The following is a 12,303-nucleotide window of genomic DNA, read 5'->3' on the forward strand; positions in this document are numbered from 1 at the left end:
AAAAGTTATTCACGTTAGTGCTATGGTCTACTGTGAAAACTCAAATTACTACGATCTATGCTAAAAACTTAGTTAAGGATCATCTTAGAAGTTCATATTCGACTGTATGGATCATGTTGGGCATGTTGTTCGATTTGCTTGTTAAAAATAATTTAAATATGCAAAGATGTTTTAGAGTGTCAAAAACTTGTCCAAAGATATGTTGACTCGAACGATCTAGTAATAAAGTGTTGGATATAGGAGTATGAGGGTATCAAGGTATGTCAATTTGAATCGTCCAAGTAGGAGGTGTCAGAAATGAGAGACAAGTGAGGGCAACGAGGCATACAAACTTGAATCGCTAACATAGAAGGCATTTGACATAGGAGACTCATGAGGATAACTAGAGGTGTTGACTTCATTACTCATGCAAGAAATGTTAGATGTAGGAGATGTGTGAGGGGACTCAAGGTGTACCGACTTAAACCAATCACATAAAGAGTGTTGAACCACCTATGTGGGGGTGTTAGACATAAGAAACTTGCTATGATGTTAGAGTATGCTTACTTGAATCACCCATATAATAGGAGTCGAATATATAGATATATGAGAGTGTCGGGATATGCTAACTCAAATAACGAGAACATCATATGTAAGAGATATATGAGGATATTAAGGCATGCTAACTTGAACTGCTCATGTAGAGAGGTGTTGAATACAAAAGACACATGAGGGCATCATGATATACTAGTTTGAACCACTTGTATAGGAGATATCACTTGTAAGAGATGTATGAGGGTATCAAGACATGTCGACTTGAAACACATGTAGAGAGCATTGGATATATAAGACATGCAAAGATAAGACATGTCCACTTAAAACACAGGTAGAAAGCATTAGATACACAAAACAAGCAAAGACATTAATTCAAGCTATGACAAGGCAATCACGAGATACAGTTGATGAGTTATAAGGTTTTGTATAGTTATCTACGATGCAAGTTGTGGAAGGAATGAAATAATAATTTGCATCATTTTCATAAGACTTGTTGAGTTGGCTCAAAGAAGATCTCTTAATAGGCATATGGGTTGAATCTTTTTTGAGATGTAGGGATCACCGAATTGATAAATGATGATATAGTATTGAAGTGGTGTTAGGGTTAGGGTCGATCCTCCCATAAGTTAGAGGGGATGAGCTCCTCCTAGCATGACTAACCATCCCGAGAATCAAATGAGGGGTCTCCTTTTCGATATGCTTTTGAGAAGCATTGTGATTTTAATTTTTGTTTGATATTATCTTCTAAGACTCTTCTTCTAGTGTCATTTTGTTAATATCAGAATTGATTGATGATTCATATCATAGAATTAAATTGGCCTAGCCCACTTCATGAAGGTTCTCATGTATAAGAACTATACCTTCAAGTGGATGAACGACTTTCCTCGAGATGAATCCCTAGCATTATGAGTGTCATTTATCAAACTAGTATCGAGAGCATGTCTAAGATGATCACTCTAATACTTAAGTCTAAAGCTTTATTGAAAGTTTAAAAATGAAGTTTTGGTCTTAAATCATATATGAGAAGCTCTCATTTATGAAATAGTAAGCATTATAAAGTGGTAAGAGGAATATTCTTGAAGTAAGGATTATTCCAAAGAACATTTTTTCCTCAGACTAGCTAGCAAATTCAAGTACTTGGGCTCCATATATCAGGTTCTAATTGACCCAAAAATATCAAAAGAAAATAGTCATCATGAACAAAAAGTTCATGTTGGCACGAATCTGTAATGATCCATTAAGATTATGAATAATACCTAAGTTAAGAAGATTTACTATATATTAAATCAAATTTAATCATATAGATACATAATAGATTTTTTTTTTCACAAAGGATAAGTGATAAAAACAAAATTTAAGCATAAGACTTTGCGATATACTATAAATAATCAAGGTAGTTGACAAAGGAGACTCAATCGAATCTTATAGATACATCATATAGTTTATTGAATGAGAAATAGGAACTCCTATGTTGTTATATGAGTCCAAACAAACCACATCTCCATAGCTAAAACACAATTATGCCGATATTTAAGATTCTATTGAGAATTCAAAAGACCCGTCCAATATGCTCCAGATCTCTTGCTCAAAAATCAGATCAAGGTTCGAACTTTAGTTATATCAGTACATCGTTTGTCCATCTCCATGGCAATCGACCACTCCTAGATAGGTTTTGATGTGTCCAAATGATGTCTGAAAATTAAAATAGAAATATTATTAATTTTATGATATTGGCTTTATTTAGATTTATAAATATATTTATACAGATTTTTTTGGAAAAAACCCTTCCGTATACATGTACTAGAATACATATAAGCGAGACATATACAAGACATGAACATCATTGGTGAATTTCTCATAAATTATGCTTAATTATCATCTTCCAATTTGATCAGTGTTTTGATCTCGTATCGTCACCGTCACCTTAGGCGAACGACTAATTATGTGAGGCTAGCTGAATTGCTTCATGAGATTGTATTATCGTCCATAGCTACTACCACAAATACCATAACAACCATCCAATTAGTACTTCAAATCATACTCAAAGAGACTGATATCATCCAAAAATTAATAATGCATGAGAATCATGCTCCAAGTTTCGTTAATTAGCATTGTCATGCTTAACATATTTGACACTTAGCTCCAAATGCTCTTGAATGATAAGGTCCCAATGGAGATTGTTTATACTTCATTAGTTAGGACTTGGATAGTGATCTCTTGTGCGTCCAATATCACGGGAGTTTGATGTGGTGGACAAAGAATTATATGTTCCATCGACTTCTTGTCCCTCTTCTATTTCTAGTTTTCCATTGCTGTGTTGGATGCGAGCTTTATATCTGACCTAACCATCATCTCATCTCACTCGTAACTTCTTTATGAGACGATTGCACCAACACATTAAAAATGCATATGTGCCTCTCTGGTCTGTAAGAATCGATTGATCAAGGAGACCATGAGATGATGCAATGCTAGAATCAGTAAAGAAGAACTACAAGGATAAAACGTTTGCAGCATATATGGTGATGACAAGGAACGCACTTGATGCATTAGCTATGTTCATTTCACAATCCATAATTTGCTTTGATCCAAAGGCCAAAGTTAGGTCAGTGAGACATCCTATCTCCAGGAGCCAGTGATGGATCATAGTCGGGTTCAGGTTCCTCTCTCTCTCTCTCTCTCTCTCTCTCTCTCTCTCTTAAAGATTAGGCAAAGCAAAGCCCTCTGCCGTCAGAAGGTGATATGAGATTAAACAGCAATATCTTGATCAACTCTTTACAAATTAAATACACTAAAAGGTGTTAATGGGCATAGAATGATGTAAATGTGGACCTCTCCATCCACATCCGACCTAAAATTAATCTTGTTCGGTTCCAGGCATATTTGCTCATGCATGTTGTCATGGAACTCATGCTAATTAAAAGCATATGTCACAATTGACTTCCCACAGTCTCTTCGTAACTCTTCTTCTTCTTATTCTTCTTATGAGACAAACTACAATTAGGTCCTTTAAAGTGCAGTGTTGCTTGTGCTTGTACCAGTCTTGATGTAAACTATAATTAGGTCATACAGTATGCAAATCATGATTGGAAGTCTTGGAGTTGTTCACTTTAAACATTCTTTGTTAGCAGCTATAACTTTCCTTACTACGTCATGCACATGGACTCATGGCGATTGGAGAGTACAAATATGATTAGGTTTAGGTCATTACAAGACTCTTAAACACTTGTATAAACATGTTCAATTGTGATAGGTGATAGAGAACTGTAGCCATCAATGAAGCACTTATTTTATGCTCTCTCGTGATCCATGCATCGATGGACTTCACAAAGCTATAGTAAAGTCACAATAAAGCTAATTAGTGTATCATCGATGATGAGATAATTGATCTGTTTACTTTGTTAAGTCTAAATCATTCCCAAAAATATTTAAACTTAATCTAACATTAGGATAATGATAAATACTCAATTCAAACATTTATTCATTACCGATATGAGATTAAACCTCGGTGTTACACATTGATCGAGAAAGATTGGAAAGAAATGAAATCAAACATGATGTTTTTCTTGGTTCTCGGCATTGTGTAGTTCCATGATTCGTGAAATCCTTGGTGAATTTCCAAATCCTAGAATCATTTAGTTTGTTGTAATGATTCGCGAGTATGATTCTTAAATGAACTTATAATAAGGTGAGATTTAGTTTCCAAATAGTGGAAGTGCAAGGGTAAATAAAACCAGCTCTGGAACCTTAGGCTTCACCATCATCATCATCCTATCTTCATTAGAGTTTTTTGTTGGTACTCTTAAATTTAGAATATGTGAGTGGTTGAGATTTTATATATCGGTATTAGCCAATAATTGCTAGATTAAACTTTTGAGTAGAGTTGAAGTATGTCCAACTACCATAATAATATAATGTCGATTTGATCCACCAAGAAAATTTCTCTTTGGATCCGAGGATAATATAATAAATAACATGCGAGAAAATAAACTGGCAATTGACTCATTGTAAGTTTTCATGAGACTTCTCTAGATTTTTTTTCTGAAAGGATTAAAGTGAATTTGACAACATTTATGACGTTACACATAAATAATTTTTTCATGCTAAAATTAGTTTCGGAGTTAAAAATGTAGATGAAGTCTTGAAAGCCATAAGACTGAAATATCTAATCGAGTGAGAATTATTTTGTGTTTTGGGATGCACCCGAGAGGTTTTTTATAATGTGGCTTTGGGATTTATATGTTCTTAAGCTTGATGTCGTGGATGGTTTCACGTATTCTTTAACCCAAGTGGCATTATGCTATGCCAAATTTAAAGAATATGAGATGGACACATTAAGAGAGTGCCATAACATTAGCTAAATACAATGAAAATGTTATGGATAGGACATTCAAAACCACTTGATGTCGAGATATCAATCATGTGATACTAGCATATCGATCATCTGATATCAAGACATCAATTGTCCATTCATTACTTTCTCTTAATCTCGATCGTTTGTTTAATTAGTCAAATTAAAAATTTAATATTAATTAAATTTTAAATAGATTGATGATTGCCCTTATAGAAAATAAGATAGATGATTTGTAAGGGACATTCCACAACTCTTCTATGAAAATTTGAGTCAATAATATAAGCCAACTCTTGTGCCATATACACAAGAAGAGAAATTTGATGAAAAATAATAAATATATATTTATAAAACTATAATTTCAGATTTTTTTTGCCTCTCAATTTATCATGATTTAAAATCAATATAACTTTTTATTCTTCATCAAAAATAAATAACAAGAGAATTTTTGAAAAGATTGAATCGCTGAGAAAATGATCGTTTTGTTATTTTCCTAATTAAGAAAGACTTTATAATATCATATTAATAAATAATCGTGACAAATTAAGAGTGTAGGATTCTTTATCAGCAAGTAAATCAACTGAGATTTACTCTTATCCTGGTTTAAATATTCACATAAGTGTGTAAAATGTAGAATTTTTAAGCTTGACAACCAACCAACGTAAATTTTCTTAATAGAATAATATCATGAAATGTATATCATTGATAATAAGTTTACCAATAACAATTCTAACTAATTTTAACTTAATGACAAATAAATTTAAATATATATTTGTATATATATATATATATATATATATATATATAATATAATATAAGTGAGCATAAGATAAAAGTGTTATTTAACTTAGAATTTTTCATTGTATTTACTCATAACTTATAAATGAAATGATTGTGAAAAAATATTTTATACTTCCAAAAGTATATTAGAGCACATGGCTATTGAATTCCTTTTTCCTATAATCTTTTCATAATATTTTTTTTTTTAAGATAGTGTTAAAAAAAAAATATCGTTAATATCTTTATCAATTCAATATGATCCTAATCCATATGTTTAGAATCGTCCAAGGTAGAAAATGTCTCCTTCTGATATAAAAATATCATGCTCTTGAGATAGAAATATCGTACTCCCAAGATATTACATATAGAAAGATCAAAGTTGGAAAAAACTTTATAAGCTAGACCCTGCGACGCTTAAGTTAGCCCATAGATCGACTTCTCTAGGTCTATGTCCTTGATTTAAATACCTTTATATCTAAAGTTAATGGTGTATTTTTATATTTAACTTTGGAGAGATAAAATATTCCTATAAAAATTATGTAGGAAAGATAGTTTATGTCGTCTTGAATTGTTTGTTACAGACAAAATATTCCTATGAATATTGTACATGAGAGATATCTTGTAATCATCCCAAATTATTCCTTCCACTTCTATCCGTGTGGGTAAGTGAATGAATCTAGGCCTTTTCATTTCATGAACCTATGCTTGCGTGATGGGTAAAGATTGACTAATTATGTATTTTCTATCGGGTCAAAAATTCATGAAAAGTTTCTTATTATTTCTAGGAAGCCATTAAATGTAATTAAGATCTTATTTCCTTAATCGAATAGATGTGCTCATCCCTTTCGTCACACCATCTGAAGCTGGCGAATCATCAAAAGGATGTCCTTCGGAATTCTCTCTGAACCCATCGTTGCTGATGCAACGGCGGCACTAATGGTCTCAACGAAGAAATCCTCTCTATCTCTGTCTCTCTCAGGCAGCATTGTAATTGGTTAAAGGATTCAAAAAGAGTGTGCCATGGATAATGACAACAAATTCTACGACGCAGTGGCTCTTCCACTTGGACCGAGCAAAATTTTGGGCATGAAACCTGCCTTGTTTGAGTTGGTGAGGTTTGACTTTAGTACCAAGATGGTTTGGTGGTTGACCTATTCAAAGCTGACCTTATTCAGCATCAGTTTCAGTCCAACATGGGTCTCTCACAGCTGCATGCTTCCCATGGCGACCCTCCCTTTTTCGTTTGCTTGGATGCAGACCACCCCACAGCATATCTTCCCTGAACGATGCCTCCTGCCATTCCTATCTTCAACGGTGCATGCATAGTTTGCAGTCGACACAAGAGACAGATAATTATTAGTGCATGCTAGAATTGGTTAATAATTTTGGATCTGCAGAGATAATGTTCTTTGAAGAACAACGAATTCTAATATAGAAACAACTTTTTCTTTTGAAGAAAGAAAAACCTGTAATTAAGATTTGTTATAATATAGTTATCTCATATATCTTCAGGGGGTTCTCTAATGGAGCCCAGAGAATAATTTATCACACTCAACAAAAATTTCGGTTTTGGACAAAGGAGTGCAGAACGTGTGGACTGGAATTGGTAGTTATTTTTTAGATTTATGAAGATTTGTTTTTTTTAGAATAAATAATTATATATAGACATGACTTTTCTTGTAAAGTAATAAAATTCTTAAAATTATGACTGATTATTGGATAAATTATGAAAAATGTTTTTTACTTTTATAAATTTTATCATACAACGTTTCTATTTTATTTTTTTAATAATTTTTTTAAATAACTATTCTACCCCTTCATCGATCGTCTCACTTTCACCTAATCTAGCATAACCTATTGGTTATAACCTTTGTCATTGTTTCTAGAACCAAATAATCTATGACGATTTTACTTGCTCAAAATCGACGGGGGACGACCCCGTATGCGGTGGAGGGGATAGTTTTAATTATTATTGTCTTTATCATCTCATGCTACTCACACCCCTTGAGGGCAGATCACCCCCTTTACATATAGTCTCGTGCGAGAGCTAGTTGTCTCACTTCATTTGCAATCGTCATATAAGGGTTGGTAACAAGGATTGCAAGCGAAAGAGGACAACCAGCTCTCGTATAAGATTATAAGTGAAGGGAGCAATCAACGAAAGAAGAAATAAAATGGACTTTTCACATGGATATGTTGTTTTAATTTTTTTTCAAAATAAATATGCTCTAAATATATATATATATATATATATATATATATGAATTTTTTTAAAAAAAATTCACCCTAGATTATTTTCTAGTTTTTTCTGCAGCAAAATAAGTAGTGAATAATCGAGTTGTGAGTGGCGCTTAAGAATAAGATAGCTCAACAGGTACAATCTCTACGTTGATCGTATCCTTATCCAACCCACTCGACGGTACACCCTTGGCACCCACGGCACGAAACACGAACGCCCACGTGGTTATTGACCAATCCCAATGCGATTATAAAGGGAGCCGTACCACGACGGCGTAAGACAAAGTGTCCGTCCTCAAGCACGCGTAATTCGTGACGTAATTAGTCAACCCGAAAGAACGCTTACATTTGGAAGAGATATGGTGGAGACTCTACCGTGGCAACATCTGGGCCGTCCGTGGTTACGTTTCTTGGACGCCTTCCTCCTTCCCCCTCGATAAGATCTATTATAGCTCACCCCCATCTGCGACACTCACTGCTATACCGCACGGTCTCACGAGACGATCCCCCCCCTTACATGCTTTCGGAATCGCGGGTCCCGTCGTAACGGAACGTCCCGATAAGATACACGATATATTACTCCGATAAATTGAGATACAAAAACGGTTCTCGAGATTCTTCCTATTGCGTGTATTCCTCCTCCTATATAAACCCCCCCATACCTCGACTCGAACTCGCACCTGGTTCTGCTTCTTCGTTCCCTCTACCTGCGCTCGTCCACGCTTCCCCGTTAGGGTTCCGTCCCGTCTGACATCTCCATCTACCGCTACGCGTCTCTGAAGCCTCCCTTATTCCACTTATCTGAGGGTGTGGCCAGGTCGGCGGTGGTTGGTTCCGCGAATCCCCGGCGAGCTCCGCCCCTTGCGGTGCTCTTCGGTCATCGATCCCTTCGTCTCCACCGTCTTCTGAGGGATTTTGTGGCGTGGGGATTTTGTGGTCGTCTGAGGGAGCGCTAGGATTTACCTTCTTCATATCAGACCATTCCTGCTTCGTTTGGGGGGGTAGCCGAGGCTCCGGCCTCGGCGACTTGCAAAGCCCCCATCTTGACATCGAGATCTGAAGTAGCGTCCTTTTTCCCTTTGTTTGCGGTTACTACCGGGAAGAGATGCCGGCCTTCACGTGCGTCGATGCTGCAGTGCCACCCCATGGCTACGCCTTTGCGTGGGACGGCGCTCTTCCCGCGCAGGGGGCATTCCCCGGCGACGCTTCGACGACGGCGGATGGCCCCACCGCCGACTTGTCCTCCCCGTGGTCCACTGACCTCTCCGCTAAGCTCTACCGGATCGATGGATGGGGTGCGCCCTACTTCTGCGTCAATGCTTCCGGCGACATCTCTGTCAGGCCGCACGGCGCCGCCACCCTCCCCCACCAGGAGATCGACCTGATGAAGGTGGTGAAGAAGGCCTCCGGCCCCAAGTCCGCCGGCGGGCTCGGTCTCCGTCTTCCACTCCTCGTCCGCTTTACTGACGTCCTCAAGCACCGGCTTGAGTCCCTGCAGCAGGCTTTCGACGTCGCCATCCGATCCAATGGCTACGGCTCCCGTTACCAGGGGGTCTACCCGGTGAAGTGCAACCAGGATCGGCACCTCGTGGAGGACATCATGGAGTTCGGGGCGCCATTCGACTTCGGCCTCGAAGCCGGGTCCAAGGCCGAGCTCCTCCTCGCCATGACCTGCCTGACGAGGGCGAGGCCCGAGGCATTCCTCATCTGCAACGGATACAAAGACGAGGAGTACATCACCCTCGCCCTCATCGCCCGGAGCATGGATCTCAACACGGTGATCGTCCTGGAGCAGGAGGAGGAGCTTGACACGGTCGTCGAGACCAGCGAGAGGCTCGGCGTCCGGCCGGTGATTGGCCTCCGGGCCAAGCTCCGCACCAAGCATTCCGGCCATTTCGGATCCACCTCCGGGGAGAAGGGCAAGTTCGGGCTGTCCACTGCACAGATCCTCTCCGTCGCCCAGAAGCTGCAGCGTCTCGAGATGCTCGATTGTCTGCAACTCCTGCATTTCCACATCGGCTCGCAGATCCCATCCACAGCGCTGCTATCCGACGGGGTCGGCGAGGCCGCCAATATCTACTGCGAGCTCGCAAGGCTGGGGGCGTTGATGCGTGTGATCGACATCGGCGGTGGCCTCGGTATCGACTACGATGGCTCTCGCTCTGGTGTCTCGGACATGTCGGTGGGCTACGGCCTCGATGAATACGCCAATGCTGTGGTCCGGGCGGTTATGCTCGCTTGTGACCGGAAGCATGTGGGCCACCCGATCATTTGCAGCGAGAGCGGCCGGGCTCTCGTATCCCACCAGTCGGTGCTCATCTTTGAAGCGGTCTCATCCACCAGCACTAAGTCTGAGGCATCGTCGTCGATCTGGCCTAACCACGCGTGCCTTCTTGATGAGCTTGCGGATGATGCTCATTCTGATTACCACAATTTGATTGCCGCTTCCCTCCGCCGCGAGAACGAGACCAGCGTTCTATATGCTGAGAAGTTGAAGCAGAAGTGCGTCGACCATTTCAAGGACGGCATTCTCGGCCTCGAGCACCTGGCGGCTGTCGATGCTGTCTGCGACCTTGTGTCGAAGGAGTTCGATGTTGCCGATCCGGTGAAGACATACCATGTCAACCTATCGCTTTTCACCTCGATTCCCGATTTCTGGGCGATCGGGCAACTCTTCCCCATTGTTCCAATTCATCGTCTTGACCAGCGGCCGGTGGTCAAGGGGATTCTGTCGGACCTAACATGCGACAGCGACGGGAAGGTCGATCGGTTCATCGGGGGGCAGTCGAGCCTCCCGTTGCACGAGCTCGAGAGGGGCGGCGGGGCGGGCGGATACTACCTGGGGATGTTTCTGGGAGGGGCTTACCAGGAGGCGCTCGGCGGGCTGCACAACCTCTTCGGGACGCCGAGCGTTGTGCGGGTGTCGCAGGCCGACGGGCCGCGCTGCTTTGCGGTGACGCTGGCGGTGCCCGGCGCGTCGTGCACGGACGTCCTGCGAGCGATGCAGCATGAGCCCGAAGTGATGTTCGAGACACTCAAGCAACGCGCGGAGTGCGCGGGCGGGGACGCCGTGTCGTGCGCCCTCGCCCTCGCCCACTCCTTCGACACCATGCCGTACCTGGTCTTCGACGCCAACGGCGGGTACAGCGTCGTCTCCGGCGGCGACGAGGAGGGCACCGATGGGATGAGCAGCTACTCGGACGGGTGCGGCGAGGAGGGAGACCAGGAGTGGGAGTCCATGCGATGCTTGAGCGTGTGAAGGGGCGGTCAAGGTTGGCTAGCACGCTACAAGTCGGAGCGTTTCATTGTTCTGCTGCCGTTTGTTTTAAGATTCCAAGTCTACTTTAATATTCGTGTCCTCCTTTTTATCGAATAGATTTTATCTTTCCAAGTGGTGGTTGCCAATTCGAATTCCAGTTACTTGGTTATGGTTGGTTCCCCTCCGAGGGATGAGGATTCGAGGTGGGAAACGGCCGTTCGGATAAACGGGGGAATCGATTGTCGTCATTATGCACCATGCACTGTGCTTTTACTCGACCATGTGGACCGTGAGACTGCTGGTGTGTGTCGGGGCGGTACGGGACGTCGCTGGATGTGCGCCACGTTTTCTCCCTGATTCTGATCAGCGTCGGATGCACCCCATCTGTGTCGGGGACCGCAGCGGATCGAATCTGATATGATGAAAGGATCAACGGATTGTGCATATTAACACTGATGAATTTTTTCTTCGAATATATGTTTAAGATACTAATGTTTATCTAACTTACTTAGATCATAAAAATAGACAACGGAGTCGCATTCTAACTCAAAAATTATAGATAGATAGTTGGGTTTTAAATTCGAGTAGGAAAATTATATAGGTATCATAATTTAATATCGTTCTGTTATAAAAAAGGCAATAATAGCATACCGAAATTTTTGGGTATCTTAATTCAATTATATTTGGTTTGATGTAGGTTTAGATAGAGAAACAAACAAAATATTTATACCAAATTTGATTTGAGTTTCAGTTCTAATATTTGAGGTGTTAGTTATTGTTGGACTTGGATTAAGTATGATGTATAAGAATCTGCCTATAGATCGAAGTAGTTATCATATAATAATAATAACTATTTAGATTCGATTATATATATATATATATATATATATATATATATATATATATATATATATATATATATATATATGTATATGTATATGTATATATATATATATATATATATATATATATATATATATATATATATATATATATATGTATATGTATATATATATATATATATATATGTATATATATATATATATATATGTATATATATATATATATATATGTATATGTATATATATATATATATATGTATGTATATGTATATATATATATATGTATGTATATAAATATATAT

At 39.6% G+C, this 12,303-nt stretch overlaps 1 protein-coding gene across 1 annotated transcript; it reads left to right on the plus strand.

Annotated features, from left to right (window-relative positions):
* The first annotated feature begins 8,573 nt into the window (after positions 1–8,573).
* On the plus strand, positions 8,574–11,291 carry LOC135653890 (arginine decarboxylase-like). Its single transcript, XM_065175519.1, has one exon. It carries the CDS (start codon positions 9,006–9,008, stop codon positions 11,157–11,159), a length of 2,154 nt encoding a protein of 717 aa, XP_065031591.1. The 5' UTR covers positions 8,574–9,005; the 3' UTR covers positions 11,160–11,291.
* The last annotated feature ends 1,012 nt before the right edge of the window (positions 11,292–12,303 follow it).

The sequence above is a fragment of the Musa acuminata genome, unplaced genomic scaffold (assembly GCF_036884655.1).
Source record: "Musa acuminata AAA Group cultivar baxijiao unplaced genomic scaffold, Cavendish_Baxijiao_AAA HiC_scaffold_42, whole genome shotgun sequence".
In the NCBI taxonomy this organism is placed as follows: Eukaryota; Viridiplantae; Streptophyta; class Magnoliopsida; order Zingiberales; family Musaceae; genus Musa; species Musa acuminata.